Source organism: Haliotis rubra, unplaced genomic scaffold, assembly GCF_003918875.1.
Source record: "Haliotis rubra isolate DU_JTF1 unplaced genomic scaffold, ASM391887v1 Scf728, whole genome shotgun sequence".
Lineage (NCBI taxonomy): Eukaryota > Metazoa > Mollusca > Gastropoda > Lepetellida > Haliotidae > Haliotis > Haliotis rubra.
Genome location: NW_025767444.1, coordinates 40,955 through 63,080, shown reverse-complemented (window position 1 = coordinate 63,080; position 22,126 = coordinate 40,955). Strand labels below are relative to the sequence as shown.

The window sequence follows — 22,126 nt, the reverse complement described above, 5'->3', positions numbered from 1 at the left end:
TTCCTTAGTTTCTACATTCAAATTTCGGGCTAGTGAATTATTTTGTGGCCTAGTAACTTTCAGGCATAGTTAGACCGACTAGCTAGCAACATTTGGAAATGATTTCGCACACTGTCCATTGACTGAGAATTTACTCATGGACTTGTTGCGATCACTTTCAACAGAGTAGAGTGATACAACAGACTGCATCTAGCTGCCCTGGTGAAGCATCGGATATGAGTGTCGCACACGATACTCCTGTCTTCCACTGAATTGATCTCACAGCTCACACAGGACCGGGGGTAGCGTCTGGCAATTACGGCTGTGATGCTTTTAACGGAGTCGCGAAGGCCAAGGGTGCTTCTCCACTGCCGGCAACCTATCCAGTCAGGGGCCTGGAGCTAACAAATATGTTGTGCATTTTCCACACTAAACCTGGAACCTTAACCTTAACACAATCACCTGTGTTGTGGGGACCATCGTTATCGGAGCAGCCTCAGTGAGATACTATTTCAGCATGACACAGGACTGCTTAGAATATTTTCAACGAACGAATAACGTATATTCGGTTACATCAAATCCAACTATGTAAGATAAGAAAATATACAGGAACATAAATAGTCTCTCTTTGATAGAACAGTCGAACGCATGTGAACGAATGGTGAAAACAGTATGGTTCACATTACACGTGCAGTAACATACATCTCACAAATGACTGATTCAGCTTTACAACACGTTAGAGTAATGTTCTATTTACAGATCTCACATGAATGACACAATGGCGCATGTTATCCAAAGAATAGTACCTTTCTGTATAACGTCCCACGGGAAGTAATAACTGTGTATGCACCGACGAATTCCACTATTGCGTATACTTTCTATAAAAGAAAGTTTCCACTCCGTATCTGGAGATGTGCATGGTAAAATCCCTAACATGTGCTGGTATCTCGACACTGGCTTGATACAATCTGTAACATGTACTGCAATGTCGACACACTTGCTTGATAAAATCTGTAATAATCACTAGTATCTCGACACTGGCTTGATACAATCTGTAACATGTACTGGAATGTCGACACACTTGCTTGATAAAATCTGTAACTTGCACTGGTATCTCGACACTGGCTTGATACAATCTGTAACATGTACTGCAATGTCGACACTTGCTTGATAAAATCTGTAACAAGCACTGGTATCTCGACACTGGCTTGATACAATCTGTAACATGTACTGCAATGTCGACACACTTGCTTGATAAAATCTGTAACAACCACTGTCATCTCGACACTGGCTTGATACAATCTGTAACATGTACTGCAATGTCGACACGCTTGCTTGATAAAATCTGTAACAACCACTGTCATCTCGACACTGGCTTGATAAAGTCTGTAACATGCACTAGCAACGACACTCTCTTGATACAAACTGTAACATGCACTGGAATGTCGACACATGTCGAATGCTTGCTAATGTCTGTAACATGCCCTGTTATCGTAACATACTTGCATCCTGTATGGACAGTACAATGCACTGACACCTCCTTAGTAAATGCCAGAAGTCTACTAACCATCTATACACGGAAATGTCACGAATTTATGTTACACTCGATATCCCACCTTTCTACAGTCTCGCTGTGCGAATTGAGATTTCATTTACGCAAACAGATCCCGTAATTGAAAATGGCTGAAGTTGTTAAAATATTTATCTGGCGCCAGAGATGATAAGTGTGTGCTTTGGCATAGTGTAGTGAAATCACTGTACTCCCTGCTGTCTCTGGAACCACCACGTTCATCTTGTTACCCCGGATCGACAGAAATGTCTCACTCTGTGATGTTTCCAGTAAGCATAATTGGGTTCGGACACCTGGCAACACTGATGCAGGTAGACGTGGCAGGGAAGATATCAGCACCAACACATCAGTAGTTCTCATGTGGAGCAGTGTTAGCACGGGTTGCCGTCATCACTGTCTACGGTTTTAGGAAACCTCTGTTCATACAGCGGGTTGTAGAACGAGACTTCCTCTGAGTTGAATTCACTACAAAACCAAAACAAGCAACTATTTCATGAGTTATTTAAGACGAAAACTGTTATTGAAGGCAGTTGATGTCACTCAACGTTGCTTTGTGCAATTGAAGACAAATAATAATACTCTGTGTAAACGAAGACAAATAGGGTAACACATTGTCCCTGAAGGTAGTAAACGTCCATGTGTGGAGTTATATAACGTCACAACTAACGTCCACGTGTGGAGCTATATAACGCTACACAGTTAACGTCCATGTGTGGAGCTATATAACGTCACACATTGTCCCTGAAGACAGCTAACGTCCATGTGTGGAGCTATATAACATAACACATTGTCCCTGAAGAAAGCTAACTTCCACGTGTGGAGACATATAACGCTGCACACTTAACGTCCATGTGTGGAGCTATATAACGTCACACATTGTCCCTAAAGACGGTTAACGTCCATGTGTGGATCTATATGCCGTCACACATTGTCCCTGAAGACATTTAATGTCCATGTGTGTAGCTATATAACGTCACACATTGTCCCTGAAGACAGCTAACATGCATGTGTGGAGCTATATAACGATACACAGTTAACGTCCATGTGTGAACTATATAACGTCACACATTGTCCCTGAAGAGAGTTAACGGCCATGTGTGGAGATATATAACGTCAAACATTGTCCCTGAAGACAGTTAACGTCCATGTGTGGAGATATATAACGTCACACATTGTCCCTGAAGACCGCTAAGGTCCATGTGTGGAGGTATATAACGTCACACATTGTCCCTGAAGACAGTTAACGTCCACGTGTGGAGCTATATAACGTTACACAGTTAACGTCAACATGTAGAGCTATATAACGTCACACATTGTCCCTGAAGACAGTTAACGTCCATGTGTGAACTATATAACGTCACACATTGTCCCTGTAGACAGTTAACGTCCATGTGTGAACTATATAGCGTCACACATTGTCCCTGAAGATAGTTAACGTCCATGTGTGGAGCTATATAACTTCACACATTGTCCCTGAAGACAGCTAACGTTCATGTGTGGAGATATATAACGTCACACATTGTCCCTGAAGACAGCTAACGTCCACTTGTGGAGCTATATAACGTCACACATTGTCCCTAAAGACAGTTAACGTCCATGTGTGGAGGTATATTACGTTACACATTGTCCCTGAAGACAGTTAACGTCCATGTGTGGAGGTATATAACGTCACACATTGCCCCTGAAGACAGCTAACATGCATGTGTGGAGCTATATAACGATACACAGTTAACGTTCATGTGTGGAGCTATATAACGTCACACATTGTCCCTGAAGAGAGTTAACGGCCATGTGTGCGGATATACAATGTCAAACATTGTCCCTGAAGACAGTTAACGTCCATGTGTGGAGATATATAACGTCACACATTGTCCCTGAAGACTGCTAACATCCACGTGTGGAGCTATATTACGTCACACATTGTCCCTGAAGACCGCTAAGGTCCATGTGTGGAGATATATAACGTCAAACATTGTCCCTGAAGACAGTTAACGTCCATGTGTGGAGATATATAACGTCACACATTGTCCCTGAAGACTGCTAACATCCACGTGTGGAGCTATATTACGTCACACATTGTCCCTGAAGACCGCTAGGGTCCATGTGTGGAGGTATATAACGTCACACATTGTCCCTGAGGACAGCTAACATGCATGTGTGGAGCTATATAACGATACACAGTTAACGTCCATGTGTGGGCTATATAACGTCACACATTGTCCCTGAAGAGAGTAAACGTCCATGTGTGGAGATATATAACGTCACACATTGTCCCTGAAGACAGCTAACGTCCACGTGTGGAGCTATATACCATCACACATTGTCCCTGAAAACAGTTAACGTCCACGTGTGGAGCTATATAACGCTACACAGTTAACGTCAACATGTAGAGCTATATAACGTCACACATTGTCCCTGAAGACAGTTAACGTCCATGTGTGAACTATATAACGTCACACATTGTCCCTGAAGATACTTAACGTCCATGTGTGGAGATATATAACGTCACACATTGTCCCTGTAGACAGTTAACGTCCATGTGTGAAATATATAGCGTCACACATTGTCCCTGAAGATAGTTAACGTCCATGTGTGGAGCTATATAACTTCACACATTGTCCCTGAAGACAGCTAACGTCCATGTGTGGAGATATATAACGTCACACATTGTCCCTGAAGACAGCTAACGTCCACTTGTGGAGCTATATAACGTCACACATTGTCCCTGAAGACAGCTAACGTCCATGTGTGGAGGTATATAACGTCACACGATATTGCCAGTGTGAAGTTAAATATTAACTCACTCACTATAACGTCACACATTGTACTTGAAGACAGCTAACGTCCACGTGTGGAGATATATAACGTCACACATTGTCCCTGAAGACAGCTAGCGTCCATGTGTGGAGATATATAAAGTCACACATTGTCCCTGAAGACAGCCAGCGTCCACGTGTGGAGATATATAACGTCACACATTGTCCCTGAAGACAGCTAACGTCCATGTGTGATCTATACAACGTCACACATTGTCCCTGAAGACAGTTACCGTCCATGTGTGGAGATATATAACGTCACTCATTGTCCCTGAAGGCAGCTAACGTCCATGTGTTGAGCTATATAACGTCACACATTCTCCGAGAAGAGTGGTAACGTCCACGTGTGGAGCTTTATAAAGTCACACATTGTCCATGAGGACAGCTAACGTCCACGTGTGGAGCTTTATACAGTCACACATTGTCCCTGAGGACAGCTAACGTCCACGTGTGGAGCTTTATAAAGTCACACATTGTCCCTGAGGACAGCTAACGTCCATGTGTGATCTATACAACGTCACATATTGTCCCTGAAGACAGTTACCGTCCATGTGTGGAGATATATAACGTCACACAGAATGGCTGAAGACTGTTGAGGTGCGTGTTTAGAGGTGGACATATATTAAGTTGCATTGCCGGGTACCCACACCTAACCATTTTGTACACAAGTGGAACGAGCTGCAGATCCCCCCTCATGTCGCGCGGCACCCGGAACCCTCAACAATCTTCATTTGGCAACCGCCCAGACACTAATGAGACGACGGTGCGTGGTCCTGATCGCGTGGATCACAACACCCGCTACTGTTGAAGGTTACCTAGGAATTGGTTTTCTTGTTTTCCCTGATGTTTCAGTTTTATTCAGATACTCTTATTTTAACAGTAGATGTGACTGCCTACTTGGCACGTGTTGATTGTTTGCAGTATGTGAAACATAGCAACGGAATTTTGCCATTAAAAACGTCTTCACGATATATGTTAATTGATCTATTTCAACAGACGCGCACAATTGGACGTATTATCTTCTAAATTGATTAGGGGCAGTGGGGTAGTCTAGTGGTTAAAGCGTTGGCTCGTCACGCCGAAGACCCGGGTTCGAATCCCCACATGGGTACAATGTGTGAAGCCCATTTCTGGTGTCCCCCGCCGTGATATTGCTGGAATATTGCAAAAAGCGGCGTAAAACCAAACTCAGTCAGTCAGTCAGTCAGTCAGTCTAAATTGACTAATTTCGAGTGGTTTACATGCAACACAGGGTCACAGTATGCATGGGACATGAAATATAATTCAACTGGTAAGATTAATTCATTGGATGGTATGTTTTCTGAATTGATGAAATGGAACTGAATTTCAGTGAGCTCATTGTTCAAACTAGCTGGTATGTAGGGACAGATCTAAATACGTTTGTGTCTCACCGCCCTCGCAACCCCGACAGGACACACACACACACACACACACACACACACACACACACACACACACACACACACACACACACACACACACACACACACACACACACACACACACACACACACACACACACACACACACACACACACACACACACACACACACACACACACACACACACATACATACATACATACGGGCGGTGGGGTAGCCTAGTGGTTAAAGCGTTCGCACGTCACGCCGAAAGCCCGGGTTCGATTCCCCACCTGGGTACAATGTGTGAAGCCAATTTCTGGTGTCCCCCGCCGTGATATAGCTGGAATAGGGTTAAAAGCGGCGTAAAACTGAACTCACTCACTCATACATACATACATACATACATACATACATACATACATACATACATACATACATACATACATACATACATACATGATTGCTGGGTCATTATTAATTTATTTAAGTGTGTGTGCATATACATTGCAAAACATCACATCCCCGTCTCTCTCTCCCTCCCTCTCTTTCTCTCTCTCTCTCTGTATATATACATGTGTGTATATGTGCCTGAGAGATGCCTCACCTGCCACAAGCCGGACTCTCTTGTGTCTCACTGTCTTCACACTGGGCGTTCAGCATGCTGAAGTGGAAGCAGATAGCAGCTTATGTTTCAGCATGTCATTATTCGAGTGAGTGGGTGAAGATATATTCATGTCACATTTGTAAGGTGGCACCAGTTTTCTAATATCCTCCCATGGGCTGTGTAGTGACTTTATGACTATCATAACCAACAATCGGTGGGCGTGATTGCTTTGTAAACCACTTGTCTGAACATAATAAGAATCATGAAAAGGAAAATATGGATGTTTGAAATATCTTACTTGTCTTTCTCATACAGAGAGAGGTTCACCTCGGTGAAGGCATAGTTAGGGACATTGCGGCGCTTTGGCAGTCTTCGCCTGAAACAAGAAACACATTATTTACCTGGTTGCCGTCACTGCTGCAGAAAGCAGTCAACACAGGTGTCTGTGTGTACAGATGTCTCCCTAGTGGATCCAGAAACGCTACTGACTCACGCATCTTCCATGCGCTCCATGCCAGCTCGTAGAACCTAATGGTGCCATGCGGTGTTGAGTACTCATGGATGTCATCCATGTTCAAAAACCATATGTAAATATATAACATGCACCACCGACCCCCGGACTCTAGACCTTGACTGCACCACTACCTGTGATGAAATACATTCATGTCCTCGTCACACAACATTCAGACTGGACTGGTTCAGTTGTTTGCTCTTTTTGCTCCTATTTTACAACTCACACAAAGACAGTGTTCTCCCGTCGCCTGTTTGTATTGTCCACAAGATGGTGCAACCACTGCTGACAAGCTCTATCGAGATTCATTATATCCCGCCTTTATGTGTGTGTGTGTTAACATGCAGAAGCACCTTGTGTCTGTTATAGGAAAAATAAAGACGGCTTTGTTTGATCTATGTATTTGATATGCACGACTGCTAATTGGACACAAAACGAAGTGGATAAGATGGCAAGCACAATAGTGACGTTGCTTGACAAATGATGTATGTAGTTTAGATGAGCATTCGATAATTAATCCATTCCACACAATCTGTTATTGATCGCCAGAATTCGTTACCCTTCGTCCTCATCGGAGGCTGGTCATCTGAGCTCTCTTAGGCTACACGGATCTTGATGATACAGTTACACCTACTTACACTTGAGACGCGTCTATATTTAACTTTAATCAATAATTTGAAAACTGCCAGTGTACAGGGTTGATTATGGGAGTAAGTTATGTATATCGTTAAAGGCTGATATAGTGCAGGCAACTAAGGGGAGGTAGCCCTCTCTTATTAGGTTAAAGCGACGGCGGCCAGTGACAGGGTAATTAGCCGCCGTGTGTTCCGTCAGCCAGCTCTTCTCCCAGAGGAGAGCGCTAAATAACCTGGTAATTGTCGGAGTAGGTTTCTCATCACGCGGCATTCTAACATCAGTGTATCACCAAGCCAAGAATACAGCATTGAAAGAAACACAAAGCCAAATGTGATAAATAAAGTTAAATACAATATGACATTTTGAATGACATATAGGATCATGTAGCTCCGGCGTATCAGGCTCCAAGTATCGTGATGCTGCTGTAAGTGGAGATAACGTCGCCACCCCCGGCGGCCCCGATACAACCTCCTACCCACGCTGCTACAGACATAGCGCTGAGACGCTGATACGGTGACATGTCTTCAGGAGATAGGACGTGACAGTCTGTAGCAGCAGGAAACAGGCCACACTCACAACGTTGACAAGATCGACAAGAGAAGGCTAAAACTGACCCTCATGTAGGTCACTTGAACACGGGGAGCAGAAGCTAATGTCTTGTTATAAACGTCAGTTGTAGCAGTATGATGGACAGCAAACGCTGGTACAAAATATACACAGATCTCAAGTTATCACTCTAGGATTTTAAAATCGACACATACTTTAATTCTATTATCTGGCAAATTATCCGAAAAAAACATAATATAGACTAGACATGTGCAGCTTCTATCCTCCCCGACACCAGGTGCAAGCGTTGTTTTTAATTGGTATTGTATAGCACGTTTAGGTGTTATTCCACTTTTAGGTGTTAATATATTGTACTGTTAGGTGTTATTGTATTTCACTTTTAGGTCTTATTGTATTGCACTTTTGGGTGCTATTGTATTGTACTTTAGGTGTTATTGTATTGTACTTTTAGGCGTTATTGTATAGTACGTTGAGGTGTCATTGTTACTGTCCCATCGTGACATGAGCCTTGTGACCCGTGAAGATCCGAGGTAGAATAGGTCTTCAGCAACCCATGCTTGCCACAAAAGGCGACTATGCTTGTCGTAAGAGGTGACTAACGGGATCGGGTGGTCAGGCTCGCTGACTTGGTTGTCAAATGTCATAGGTTCCCAATTGCGCAGATCGATGCTCATGCAATCATTAGATTGTCTGGTCCAGACTCGATTATTTACCGCCGCCATATAGCTGGAATATTGTTGAGTGCGGCGTAAAACTAAACTCACCCACTCACTCATAAGCGTTGTTGCTATAGTGCGTTTAGGTGTTACTGTCTAGTTCGTTTAGGTGTTATTGTCTAGTTCGTTTAGGTGTTATTGTATAGTACGTGTTATTGTATAGTGCGTAACGGTTTAGGTGTTATGTACTGTACAGTTTCATAACAAGGTCCGCGTCCTGTCGGCGTATGAAGAACAGTTTATGAATGGAAATATGTACAAGCAGGGATTCCCCAAGGGTCTGTCCTAGGACCACTGCTGTGATAAATAAACGACATTGTCGAAGGCATAGAGAGTAATATACGCCTCTTTGCGACGATACGTCCACATACTATAGTTGACGATTCCATCTCCGAAGCAAATTGTATCAATAACGATTTAGCAAAGATGTTCAAACTGGGCCGCAAATGTCAAGTCAGATTCAACCCCGGTAAGACCAAAAATATAACATTTAGCCGCAAAGTTGAATCAAGTGTTAAACCAAACTTACAGTTAGATACTCCTGAAGTTCAAAATCATAAACATTTAGGAATTATACTTCAAAATGACTGTTCATGGAAAATACAAATCAACGAAATTATTAGGAAAGTAGGTCCAATGATCAACTACTTAAGTAACAGAATGACCAGAAATCCTTTTGATACTACATGTACATGTCTTTTATCTTACCTAACTTCGACAACTGCTGTCATATCTTTGACAATAGTACCAACGAACAATCATTATTAATCGAGAAGTTGCATTTGGACGCCCAGAGAACTATTTGTGGGGCAGTTCGTGGTAGTAGTCATCCAAAAAAATCTAACGAAACATCGCTTCAAATTGATTTCATTTTACAAAATAAGAAACATCTCAACAAACTCATACCAAATCCAAGTCTCCGAAAATAACAATTATGATCTTAGAAATAGATCCAACTTACAGACAATCAAATGTAGAACCCAGTCGCATGCGAAATCATTTCTTCCGATGTAGATTCTTACACCGTTATCAAGCTAACATCACTTTCAGCTTGATAACGGTGTAAGAATCTACATCGAAACGACGCACTATGCAATAAATGAGAAGTTGTCATCAATAAAGTTGTATGTTTCATTTTTTTAATATAAATCTTGACGGCAACATTTGAAATCGAACTCAACTTATTACAAGAAAGCTTAAAAATATAATTTATGTGAAAAATATTACCTTACAAGAGATTACATGCTTACATGAACACAGGTTGTATTGTGATATGCCCAAAAACATTTCTGTAAAAACGATTGACAATATTTACAATAAAGCGCACCATTTAGCCCTCCTACTTGGACAGTTATCGAAAATCATGTAAGCATATTATGGAAAGGTTGTCAGTTGTGCGTTTTGTTCTTCAAGGACAACCAATAAGTACTATCGATCACTGATCATTACAAACAGACACACACCTTCTACCACCTGTAATGTTACACTGCACAGACGCTCCGAGTCTGCACTGAAATATGTGAAAATGGCATTGGCTTGATTACCAATCTCCATTAACATTTATTGTGAAAAAAACACAATATGCAGTAAACTGTTTAATGAGTATTGTTTATAATGAATACCATGCACCGTGTTCACAGTAAACTGTTTAATGAGTATTGTTTATAGTGAATACCATGCACCGTGTTCACAGTAAACTGTTTAATGAGTATTGTTTATAGTGAATACCATGCACCGTGTTTACAGTAAACTGTTTAATGAGTATTGTTTATAATGAATACCATGCACCGTGTTCACAGTAAACTGTTTAATGAGTATTGTTTATAGTGAATACCATGCACCGTGTTCACAGTAAACTGTTTAATGAGTATTGTTTATAGTGAATACCATGCACCGTGTTCACAGTAAACTGTTTAATGAGTATTGTTTATAGTGAATACCATGCACCGTGTTCACAGTAAACTGTTTAATGAGTATTGTTTATAGTGAATACCATGCACCGTGTTCACAGTAAACTGTTTAATGAGTATTGTTTATAATGAATACCATGCACCGTGTTCACAGTAAACTGTTTCATGGGTATTGTTTTTAATGAATACCATGCACTGTGTTCACAGTAAACTGTTTAATGGGTATTGTTTATAGTGAGTACCATGCACCATGTTCACAGTAAACTGTTTAATGAGTATTGTTTATAGTGAATACCATGCACCGTGTTCACAGTAAACTGCTCAGTTACAACTATGTATGCTGTGTGTGGATGGTGAAGATATTCTTCAGACATGTACGTATGCCCTTTTGACAGCCCTTTTAACCTTGAAATGTATCACTGCGGCTAAGACCTTCAACTACAGATAGTATTCCTTCCCTCGTATAGCCAATAGCAATAGTAACTGAGTCACGATTACAGAGGGCAATTATAGAAGATGAGCTGGAGGGTGGTGTTAATATTGTAACCTACTTGTAATATCTGCAGACAACCACGAGGACGATGATGACGATGATAAGCATGACAAAGAGCGAGGTGACGAGCGTCCACATGATGTACAGGTACTTCTTGTCTTGATCTGGAGTCTCGTCATCCATCACGCCTACCAGAACTCCACCGTTCTCACCTGTAAAAGAGGATATATACATCATCGACACCTAGGTATACCTCTACTGGGATATATCAGTGTTATACGATGCAAGGATGTTTGGAACAACAGTGTAAACTCGTGTGTTCTAACCTTCACGTCTCTGCATATCACGTGTGGTGGTTATATCTGCAGGACTGGCCAAACCATGCTCACTGTTGGAGAAGTCATACGTTGGTTCCAGAAAGTCCGCGGTAAGTGCACTCTGAAGAGAGGTGTCGTTGTGTTGTGGGCGTTCCTGCTGCACCTTCACCCCAAGCCGAACTGAGGTTGTGGTCACTATACTGGGGGAACTGGTCACTTTGTACAGGAATTTATAGGTTGCATGGAATCCGGTTCTTTCCTTCGAAGAGTCCGAATGGAACTTGACCAGTAATGTGTTGTAGCGGGATGTGATGGAGGAGGGGGCCTCGGATCCACACAGGATGGTAAGGCGAGCGGCAGCGGGCGATTCTCCGTCGTACACTTCCACGCTGTCGTAGTGTTCATTACATCGCCCTAAGCCATATTTGGGGAAGTCTATGTTTGTGAAGTGTAGAAACACCCTGGCGTCAGGGGGCGCTGTAATAGTCCACACACATGTCTGGTCGGCCGCATATTGTTGGGGCCACCCTGGGGAGGCAAACTCACCGAAGTCCGTTGTCAGCAGGGCGTGGCAGGGCCAGTCTGGAACAGCAACTCGGTTAGGCGATATCCACAAATATATCAGGAACTGTTAGAAAAAAGTCCATGTTCCACAATCCCATGAGTATTCACTACCATATCTACTGATTAATAAATTTCGGATTCCAAAAGCCAAATGGCTCGAAATTATCCTCATTGTAATCAAAATGTATTTCTGGCCCACCACCAAGTCTTTGATCATCCGAATTTTCCTTCTGGGTTTGTTACTTGGAGATAACATCGCTTACACGTATGTGCAGGCATTGTTTGCCTCTATGCAGGTGTGTTGAGCTTTTCTACTGTTTGACTGATTACATTAAGTAATTTGTATTATTCCTTCTCAAGAAAGACGGGGAAAATCAATAGTCGGCCACTCCAAGCAAGACATACAAACGTACCGACTGTTTTTATACCAAGGTTTTTATTAAATGAACGATGAATGGCTTAAAATAAAGGTGGCAAAAATAAGGGTCGAAAACAACTTTAAACTTGAACAAGTTTCCTTTTACGTGGAACAGAAACAACCCACGAACAATGGATTGAATACCTGTTTCATAGAACACTCTGAATCCCTGTGCATCGTGCTGACCATTGGTGACCAGCTGAATGGTTATGTTGTTGGACTGACTCACGTAGGAACCAATATTCTGATCTGCACAGAACCGCACTGGCCCATGTGACGTCATCTCCATAACCATCAGCTTATCATTGACATCATCACACGGGTTGTGCGTCTTGCGTCCCAGGACTAAGTGAGTGAAAGTAAAGTGGACTATCTGAAATGATAGACATGCTAGTGTATTAGACATTGGTGTGACAGACATCCATGAAACGAAATAGGAAATAGGTAGACCTACCTTGTGTTGAGGTACACTGGTGTGTCAGGACACTGTTCCATTACAGGTGACAGAACACTGGTAGACCTACCTTGTGTTGAGGTACACTGATGTGTCAGGACACTGTTCCAGTACAGGTGACAGAACACTGGTAGACCTACCTTGTGTTGAGGTACACAGATATGTCAGGACACTGTTCCTCTACAGGTGACAGAACATTGGTAGACCTACCTTGTGTTGAGGTACACTGATGTGTCAGGACACTGTTCCAGTACAGGTGACAGAACACTGGTAGACCTACCTTGTGTTGAGGTACACTGGTGTGTCAGGACACTGTTCCATTGCAGGTGACAGAACACTGGTAGACCTACCTTGTGTTGAGGTACACAGATATGTCAGGACACTGTTCCTCTACAGGTGACAGAACACTGGTAGACCTACCTTGTGTTGAGGTACACAGATATGTCAGGACACTGTTCCTCTACAGGTGACAGAACATTGGTAGACCTACCTTGTGTTGAGGTACACTGATGTGTCAGGACACTGTTCCAGTACAGGTGACAGAACACTGGTAGACCTACCTTGTGTTGAGGTACACTGGTGTGTCAGGACACTGTTCCGGTACAGGTGACAGAACACTGGTAGACCTACCTTGTGTTGAGGTACACTGATGTGTCAGGACACTGTTCCAGTGTAGGTGACAGAACACTGGTAGACCTACCTTGTGTTGAGGTACACTGATGTGTCAGGACACTGTTCCATTGCAGATGACAGAACACTGGTAAACCTACCTTGTGTTGAGGTACACTGATATGTCAGGACACTGTTCCATTACAGGTGACAGAACACTGGTAGACCTACCTTGTGTTGAGGTACACTGATGTGTCAGGACACTGTTCCAGTGTAGGTGACAGAACACTGGTAGACCTACCTTGTGTTGAGGTACACTGATGTGTCAGGACACTGTTCCATTGCAGATGACAGAACACTGGTAAACCTACCTTGTGTTGAGGTACACTGATATGTCAGGACACTGTTCCTCTACAGGTGACAGAACACTGGTAGACCTACCTTGTGTTGAGGTACACTGATGTGTCAGGACACTGTTCCAGTGTAGGTGACAGAACACTGGTAGACCTACCTTGTGTTGAGGGTACACTGATGTGTCAGGACACTGTTCCATTGCAGATGACAGACTGGTTCCATTGAGGTACACTGGTGTGACAGGACACACTGGTAGAACACTGGTAGACCTACCTTGTGTTGAGGTACACTGATGTGTCAGGACACTGTTCCTCTACAGGTGACAGAACATTGGTAGACCTACCTTGTGTTGAGGTACACTGATGTGTCAGGACACTGTTCCAGTACAGGTGACAGAACACTGGTAGACCTACCTTGTGTTGAGGTACACTGGTGTGTCAGGACACTGTTCCATTGCAGGTGACAGAACACTGGTAGACCTACCTTGTGTTGAGGTACACAGATATGTCAGGACACTGTTCCTCTACAGGTGACAGAACACTGGTAGACCTACCTTGTGTTGAGGTACACAGATATGTCAGGACACTGTTCCTCTACAGGTGACAGAACATGGGTAGACCTACCTTGTGTTGAGGTACACTGATGTGTCAGGACACTGTTCCAGTACAGGTGACAGAACACTGGTAGACCTACCTTGTGTTGAGGTACACTGGTGTGTCAGGACACTGTTCCGGTACAGGTGACAGAACACTGGTAGACCTACCTTGTGTTGAGGTACACTGATGTGTCAGGACACTGTTCCAGTGTAGGTGACAGAACACTGGTAGACCTACCTTGTGTTGAGGTACACTGATGTGTCAGGACACTGTTCCATTGCAGATGACAGAACACTGGTAAACCTACCTTGTGTTGAGGTACACTGATATGTCAGGACACTGTTCCTCTACAGGTGACAGAACACTGGTAGACCTACCTTGTGTTGAGGTACACTGATGTGTCAGGACACTGTTCCAGTGTAGGTGACAGAACACTGGTAGACCTACCTTGTGTTGAGGTACACTGATGTGTCAGGACACTGTTCCATTGCAGATGACAGAACACTGGTAAACCTACCTTGTGTTGAGGTACACTGATATGTCAGGACACTGTTCCATTACAGGTGACAGAACACTGGTAGACCTACCTTGTGTTGAGGTACACTGATGTGTCAGGACACTGTTCCAGTACAGGTGACAGAACACTGGTAGACCTACCTTGTGTTGAGGTACACAGATATGTCAGGACACTGTTCCTCTACAGGTGACAGAACACTGGTAGACCTACCTTGTGTTGAGGTACACTGACGTGCCAGGAACAGTTCAGATGGTGTGCATATTTCCGGGGCCAGTTCGGGCTAGCGAAATTACCAGTTGCAGTAGTCATCACACCGCCACAGTCTAGGAGTATATTGGACATTATTATTATTAACGGGTCACAAGAGACTGGAAGAGACAGACCTGCATTGCCGCCTCACGCATTACCGTACGACTCGTCATCTATACTAGTGACCATAGTAAATATATTGCGGTTGTTCCCTGCACAATAAACTCCAAATATTTCCTTAGCATGTCCTTAGCAAAAATATGTAGCCTGTGTATACAGTCAGCTTCATTCAGTACGGTTTTTTTTAACCAATCAAGTGCATGTTTTGAAGTTGTTCGTAGGGAGTATAACACACACTATATATAGCAGTGATCATAGAAAGGGTTTTGTCTTTCTTCTCTTCATGTGTCATAAAATAGCGATACCATCTACAAAGAGTTATACGTTGACTACACACTATTCCAAGCTGACCTGGCCTTGTTTTATTCTCTAAATGCAATGTAATTTGATTAAGACTGCCTGTGCCTAATGATTCGATTGTTAAATTAAGTCATTGGCGTCACTTTCTGGGCTACGTTGCAAGATGTTGCTGCGTACATAGGGTGTAACCAAGGGCCATTTCCTGTTTTGTATACTAATATTTAGTGTCTTCCACCTAACCTTCACCAATGACACATACCGACACTTCAATATATTCCATCTTCCAGCAAGTACGTGATCGTTACATTAGAGTCAGTGCCGTTGTATTTCAGCCTAAGCTGTCAGAAAGTATTGAATATGTAGAGAAGGGTTATACGCTATTGATTAATATCTCTAGCTAGTCTAAGGTGATCTTCAACTTACACATAATGACTAGAAGCATCTGACGGTCGCCTACCTCTAGTTACCTGACTCTTGCAGTATAAGCGGCAGTTATTGCAACACTTCAATACAAACACACCGTCTAACGTTACTAACTATGTATTATGTTTCCACATACAAAGATGTTGTGTTTCCTAGCAACTGGTACATTGAGACTGTATCGTTGGTTTCATTACCCGCCTCCCCTTGATCCTGTGACTAATATAGAACAAGGCACAGTAATTGCTTAATTAACCAACAGAGTTTGTTTCAGACATAAAAAGACCGAAACAAGTCAGGAACACACTGTCGTCTGTTTGATCAGTAAAGGCCAAATACCGATAGAGCTGTTCTCGTGTCGTGAAGAATAAGGTCATTCCAGATACTGCAAACATACCATTTATATGAAGTTGATCTCGAAAACAATTTCACGTACACTGCTTTGTTTCGGATATACGTCACAAATATTACCTCCCATGCGCCTGCGTTAGATAGTGGCATACCTAGAAATGGCTTCATTTCGAAATGATGAACTTGGGCAGATCCTTGATCGTATAGGCCTCCTACGTCACTTCCGGTCTTGGAACTCAGCATACAGGAGGCATCTTGTATCTAGAACACAGATACTAAACTGCTAATACTGTCACCATGCAATGAAATTCAACCCTAATCTAGAATCTAGAACTGGGATACTACAATGAACACTGTCACCATAGCAACCACTTCAACATTCATCCTGCGTCTAGAACACGGATACTGCACTGAACACTGTCACCATAGCAACCACTTCAACATTCATCCTGCGTCCAGAACACGGATACCACACTGAACACTGTCACCATAGCAACCACTTCAACATTCATCCTGCGTCCAGAACACGGATACCACACTGAACACTGTCACCATAGCAACCACTTCAACATTCATCCTGCGTCCAGAACACGGATACCACACTGAACACTGTCACCATAGCAACCACTTCAACATTTATCCTGCGTCCAGAACACGGATACCACACTGAACACTGTCACCATAGCAACCACTTCAACATTCATCCTGTATCTAGAACACATGTACTATAATGAACACTGTCACCATAGCAACCACTTCAACATTCATCCTGTATCTAGAACACATGTACTATATAATGAACACTGTCACCATAGCAACCACTTCAACATTCATCCTGCATCTAGAACACATGTACTATATAATGAACACTGTCACCATAGCAACCACTTCAACATTCATCCTGCATCTAGAACACATGTACTATAATGAACACTGTCACCATAGCAACCACTTCTAAATTCATCCTGCATCTAGAACACATGTACTATAATAAACACTGTCACCATCCAAGCCAGTGTATGCATATACACTCATGCCAATAATGGTTGTCACCCCCTCCCCACCCCAACACCCCACACACCCTCTCCAGTTAAAACAATTGAAGGGGGTGACAAACATTATTGGCATGAGTATATAAACAAAACTGCTTTAAGAATTTTGAAGGTATAACAGATGAATATGTTGGAGGAATTGTGTGGGTATAACAGGCATATTTGTTTCTTGGGATTTTGTTGGAATGTAGATGTTATAGATGAAAATTGGAATATAATTGGAAAATATGTTGGAGGAATGTTGTCAATATCACATGTTCTAGGAATGTGTTGGTATTACACATGGAAATCTTGCAGGACTTTTGTAGGTGTTACAGATGGACATTTGTGATACAGTAAGCCAGAGCTAGAGGAGGGATATCGCCTGGTCTTAAAACCACGGGATCAGAACCTAAGAATTGCATTTTAAGCGGAATTCTGTGCTTGACATTCATCATGAAAAATAACACTGACAATGTATTGGAAGGTCGGCGGAGAAGACACTGTGATATCATGAACGAAACTCTGCTGAATGGCAAAAGTGCCTGTATCTCTTGGATCTAAAATTAATACTGCACCGAGTCCCAGCGTCAGAAGCACACAATTCATTATCCTCGTTCAGGGATCAAATACTCTCATCTAAAAACATGACCAGTGAGATCATAATCTCCCCTATAGGAAATTAAAAACCTTATTTTACACAAAATTGGCCTACATTTCCGGCGTGAAAAGGCGGGCCTGCGACTACCTTGTTTGCAACAATATAAACGCTCAATCAGTCGATCGCTTAGACTTGTCGTCCCGCTGGGAATATCGATCACAATGAGATCAATGAGTAATGAGCCTAACAAGGAGAATAAGCCTCTTGCCCGTCTACCTCAGCAACTCTGTACAACAATGACACAAGCATGTGTCCTCCCATCATCCCTACCCTCCCTGAACATGTATATATCTACCTGTACCTCGCCCACCCTCCCTGAAGCATGCATATATCTACAAGTACCTCGCCCACCCTCCCTGAAACATGTATATATCTACAAGTACCTAGCCCACCCTCCCTGAAACATGTATATATCTACAAGTACCTCGCCTACCCTCCTTGAAACATGTATATATCTACAAGTACCTCGCCCACCCTCCCTGAAACATGTATATATCTACAAGTACCTCGCCTACCCTCCCTGAAATATGTATATATCTACAAGTACCTCGCCCACCCTCCCTGAAATATGTATATATCTACAAGTACCTCGCCCACCCTCCCTGAAACATGTATATATCTACAAGTACCTCGCCTACCCTCCTTGAAACATGTATATATCTACAAGTACCTCGCCTACCCTCCCTGAGCATGTATATATCTACCTGTACCTCGCCCACCCTCCCTGAAGCATGCATATATCTACAAGTACCTCGCCAACCCTCCCTGAAACATGTATATATCTACAAGTACCTATCCCACCCACCCTGAAACATGTATATATCTACAAGTACCTCGCCTACCCTCCCTGAAACATGTATATATCTACAAGTACCTCGCCCACCCTCCCTGAAACATGTATACATCTACAAGTACCTCGCCCATCCTCCCTGAAACATGTATGTATCTACAAGTACCTCGACCATCCTCCCTGAACCATGTATATATCTACAAGTACCTCGCCCACCCTCCCTGAAAAATGTATATATCTACAAGTACTTCGCCCATCCACCCTGAAACATGTATATATCTACAAGTACCTCGCCCACCCTCCCTGAAGCATGTATATATCTACAAGTACCTCGCCCATCCTCCCTGAACCATGTATATATCTACAACTACCCCGCCTCCCCTCACTGAAACATGTATATATCTACAAGTACCTCGCCCACCCTCCCTGAAGCATGTATATATCTACAAGTACCTCGCCTACCCTCCCTGAAGCATGTATATATCTACAAGTACCTCGCCCGCCCTCCCTGAAACATGTATATATCTACAAGTACCATGCCCGCCCTCCCTGAAACATGTATATATCTACAAGTACCTCGCCCATCCTTCCTGAAACATGTATATATCTACAAGTACCTCGCCCACCCTCCCTGAAAAATGTATATATCTACAAGTACCTCTCCCATCCTCCCTGAAACATGTATATATCTACAAGTACCTCGCCCACCCTCCCTGAAGCATGTATATATCTGCAAGTACCTCGCCCATCCTCCCTGAACCATGTATATATCTACAACTACCCCGCCTCCCCTCACTGAAACATGTATATATCTACAAGTACCTCGCCCACCCCTCCTGAAGCATGTATATATCTACAAGTACCTCCTGCCTACCCTCCCCTGAAGCATGTATATATCTATAAGTACCTCGCCTGCCCTCCCTGAAACATGTATATATCTACAAGTACCTCGCCCGCCCTCCCTGAAACATGTATATATCTACAAGTACCTCGCCCATCCTCCCTGAAACATGTATATATCTACAAGTACCTCGCCCACCCTCCCTGAACCATGTATATATCTACAAGTACCTCGCCCATCCTCCATGAAACATGTATATATCTACAAGTACCTCGCCTACCCTCCCTGAAACATGTATATATTTACAAGTACCTCGCCCACCCTCCCTGAAACATGTATATATCTACAAGTACCTCGCCCATCCTCCCTGAAACATGTATATATCTACAAGAACCTCACCTACCTCCCTGAAACATATATATATCTACAAGTACCTCGCCCATCCTCCCTGAAACATGTATATATCTACAAGTACCTCGCCCATCCCCTCCTGAAACATGTATATATCTACAAGTACCTCTGCCCACCCTCCCCTGAAACATGTATATATCTACAAGTACCTCGCCCACCTCCCTGAAACATGTATATATCTACAAGTACCTCGCCTCCCCTCACTGAAACATGTATATATCTACAAGTACCTCGCCCACCCTCCCTGAAACATGTATATATCTACAAGTACCTCGCCCATCCTCCCTGAAACATGTATATATCTACAAGTACCTCGCCCACCCTCCCTGAACCATGTATATATCTACAAGTACCTCGCCCATCCTCCCTGAAACATGTATATATCTACAAGTACCTCCTGCCCATCCCCTCCTCCTGAAACATGTATATAGGTATATCTACAAGTACCTCCTGCCCATCCTCCCTGAAACATGTATATATCTACAAGAACCTCACCTACCTCCCTGAAACATGTATATATCTACAAGTACCTCGCCTCCCCTCACTGAAACATGTATATATCTACAACTACCTCGCCCACCCTCCCTGAACATGTATATATCTACAAGTACCTCGCCCACTTCCATGAAACATGTATATATCTACAAGTACCTCGCCCACTTCCATGAAACATGTATATATCTAAAGTACCTCGCCTATCCTCCCTGAAACATGTATATATCTACAAGTACCTCGCCCACCCTCCCTGAACCATGTATATATCTACATGTACCTCGCCCACCTCCCTGAACCATGTATATATCTACATGTACCTCGCCCACCCTCCCTGAACCATGTATATATCTACAAGTACCTCGCCCACCCTCCCTGAAACATGTATATATCTACATGTACCTCGCCCACCTCCCTGAACCATGTATATATCTACATGTACACACACAACCCCTAGGTACACTGATATACAGCTTCATGTGCACTCACCACCCCTAGCCACACTGATACACAACTCTATGTGCACACACCAGCCCTACCAGCACAGATACACAACTCTATGTGCACCCACCACCCCTAGCAGCACTGATACAAAACTTCATGCACACCCACCACCCCTAGCAACACTGATACAAAATTTCATGGACACCAACCACCCCTAGCAACATTGATACAAAACGTCATGCACACCCACCACCCCTAGCAACACTGATACAAAACTTCATGTGCACCCACCACCCCTAATCACACTGATATACAGCTTCATGCACACCCACCACCCCTAGCAACACTGATACTCAACTCTATGTGCACCCACCACCCCTAGCAACACTGATACAAAACTTCATGTGCACCCACCACCCCTAATCACACTGATATACAGCTTCATGCACACCCACCACCCCTAGCAACACTGATACACAACTCTATGTGCACCCACCACCCCTAGCAACAGCAAGCAACACACTGATACACAACTCTATGTGCACCCACCACCCCTAGCAACACAGGTACACAACTCTATGTGCACCCACCACCCTTAGCAACACTGATTCACAACTCTATGTGCACCCACCACCCCTAGCAACACTGATTCACAACTCTATGTGCACCCACCAACCCTAGCAACACTGATACACAACTCTATGTGCACCCACCACCCCTAGCAACACTGATACACAACTCTATGTGCACCCACCACCCTTAGCAACACTTATACACATCTCTATGTGCACCCACTAGCCCTAGCAACACTGATTCACAACTCTATGTGCACCCACCAGCCCTAGCAACACTGATACACAACTCTATGTGCACCCACCAGCCCTAGCAACACTGATTCACAACTCTATGTGCACCCAACACCCCTAGCAACACTAATACACAACTCTATGTGCACCCACCACCCCTAGCAACACTTATACATAACTCTATGTGCACCCA

General features: G+C 43.3%; 1 protein-coding gene across 1 annotated transcript in view; it reads right to left on the bottom strand.

The window, feature by feature from the left end:
* The window catches only part of LOC124259545, a 48,494-nt gene continuing 26,368 nt past the window's right edge, over positions 1-22,126 (bottom strand). The window contains exons 6-13 of the mRNA XM_046693687.1: positions 16,610-16,718; positions 15,228-15,340; positions 12,632-12,860; positions 11,515-12,087; positions 11,247-11,400; positions 6,654-6,731; positions 6,356-6,412; positions 1-2,014 (exon numbers count right to left, since the gene is read on the bottom strand). Coding sequence (XP_046549643.1) covers positions 1,921-2,014; positions 6,356-6,412; positions 6,654-6,731; positions 11,247-11,400; positions 11,515-12,087; positions 12,632-12,860; positions 15,228-15,340; positions 16,610-16,718 — 1,407 coding nt within the window. The 3' untranslated portion in view covers positions 1-1,920. The remainder of the gene's footprint in view (positions 2,015-6,355; positions 6,413-6,653; positions 6,732-11,246; positions 11,401-11,514; positions 12,088-12,631; positions 12,861-15,227; positions 15,341-16,609; positions 16,719-22,126) is intronic.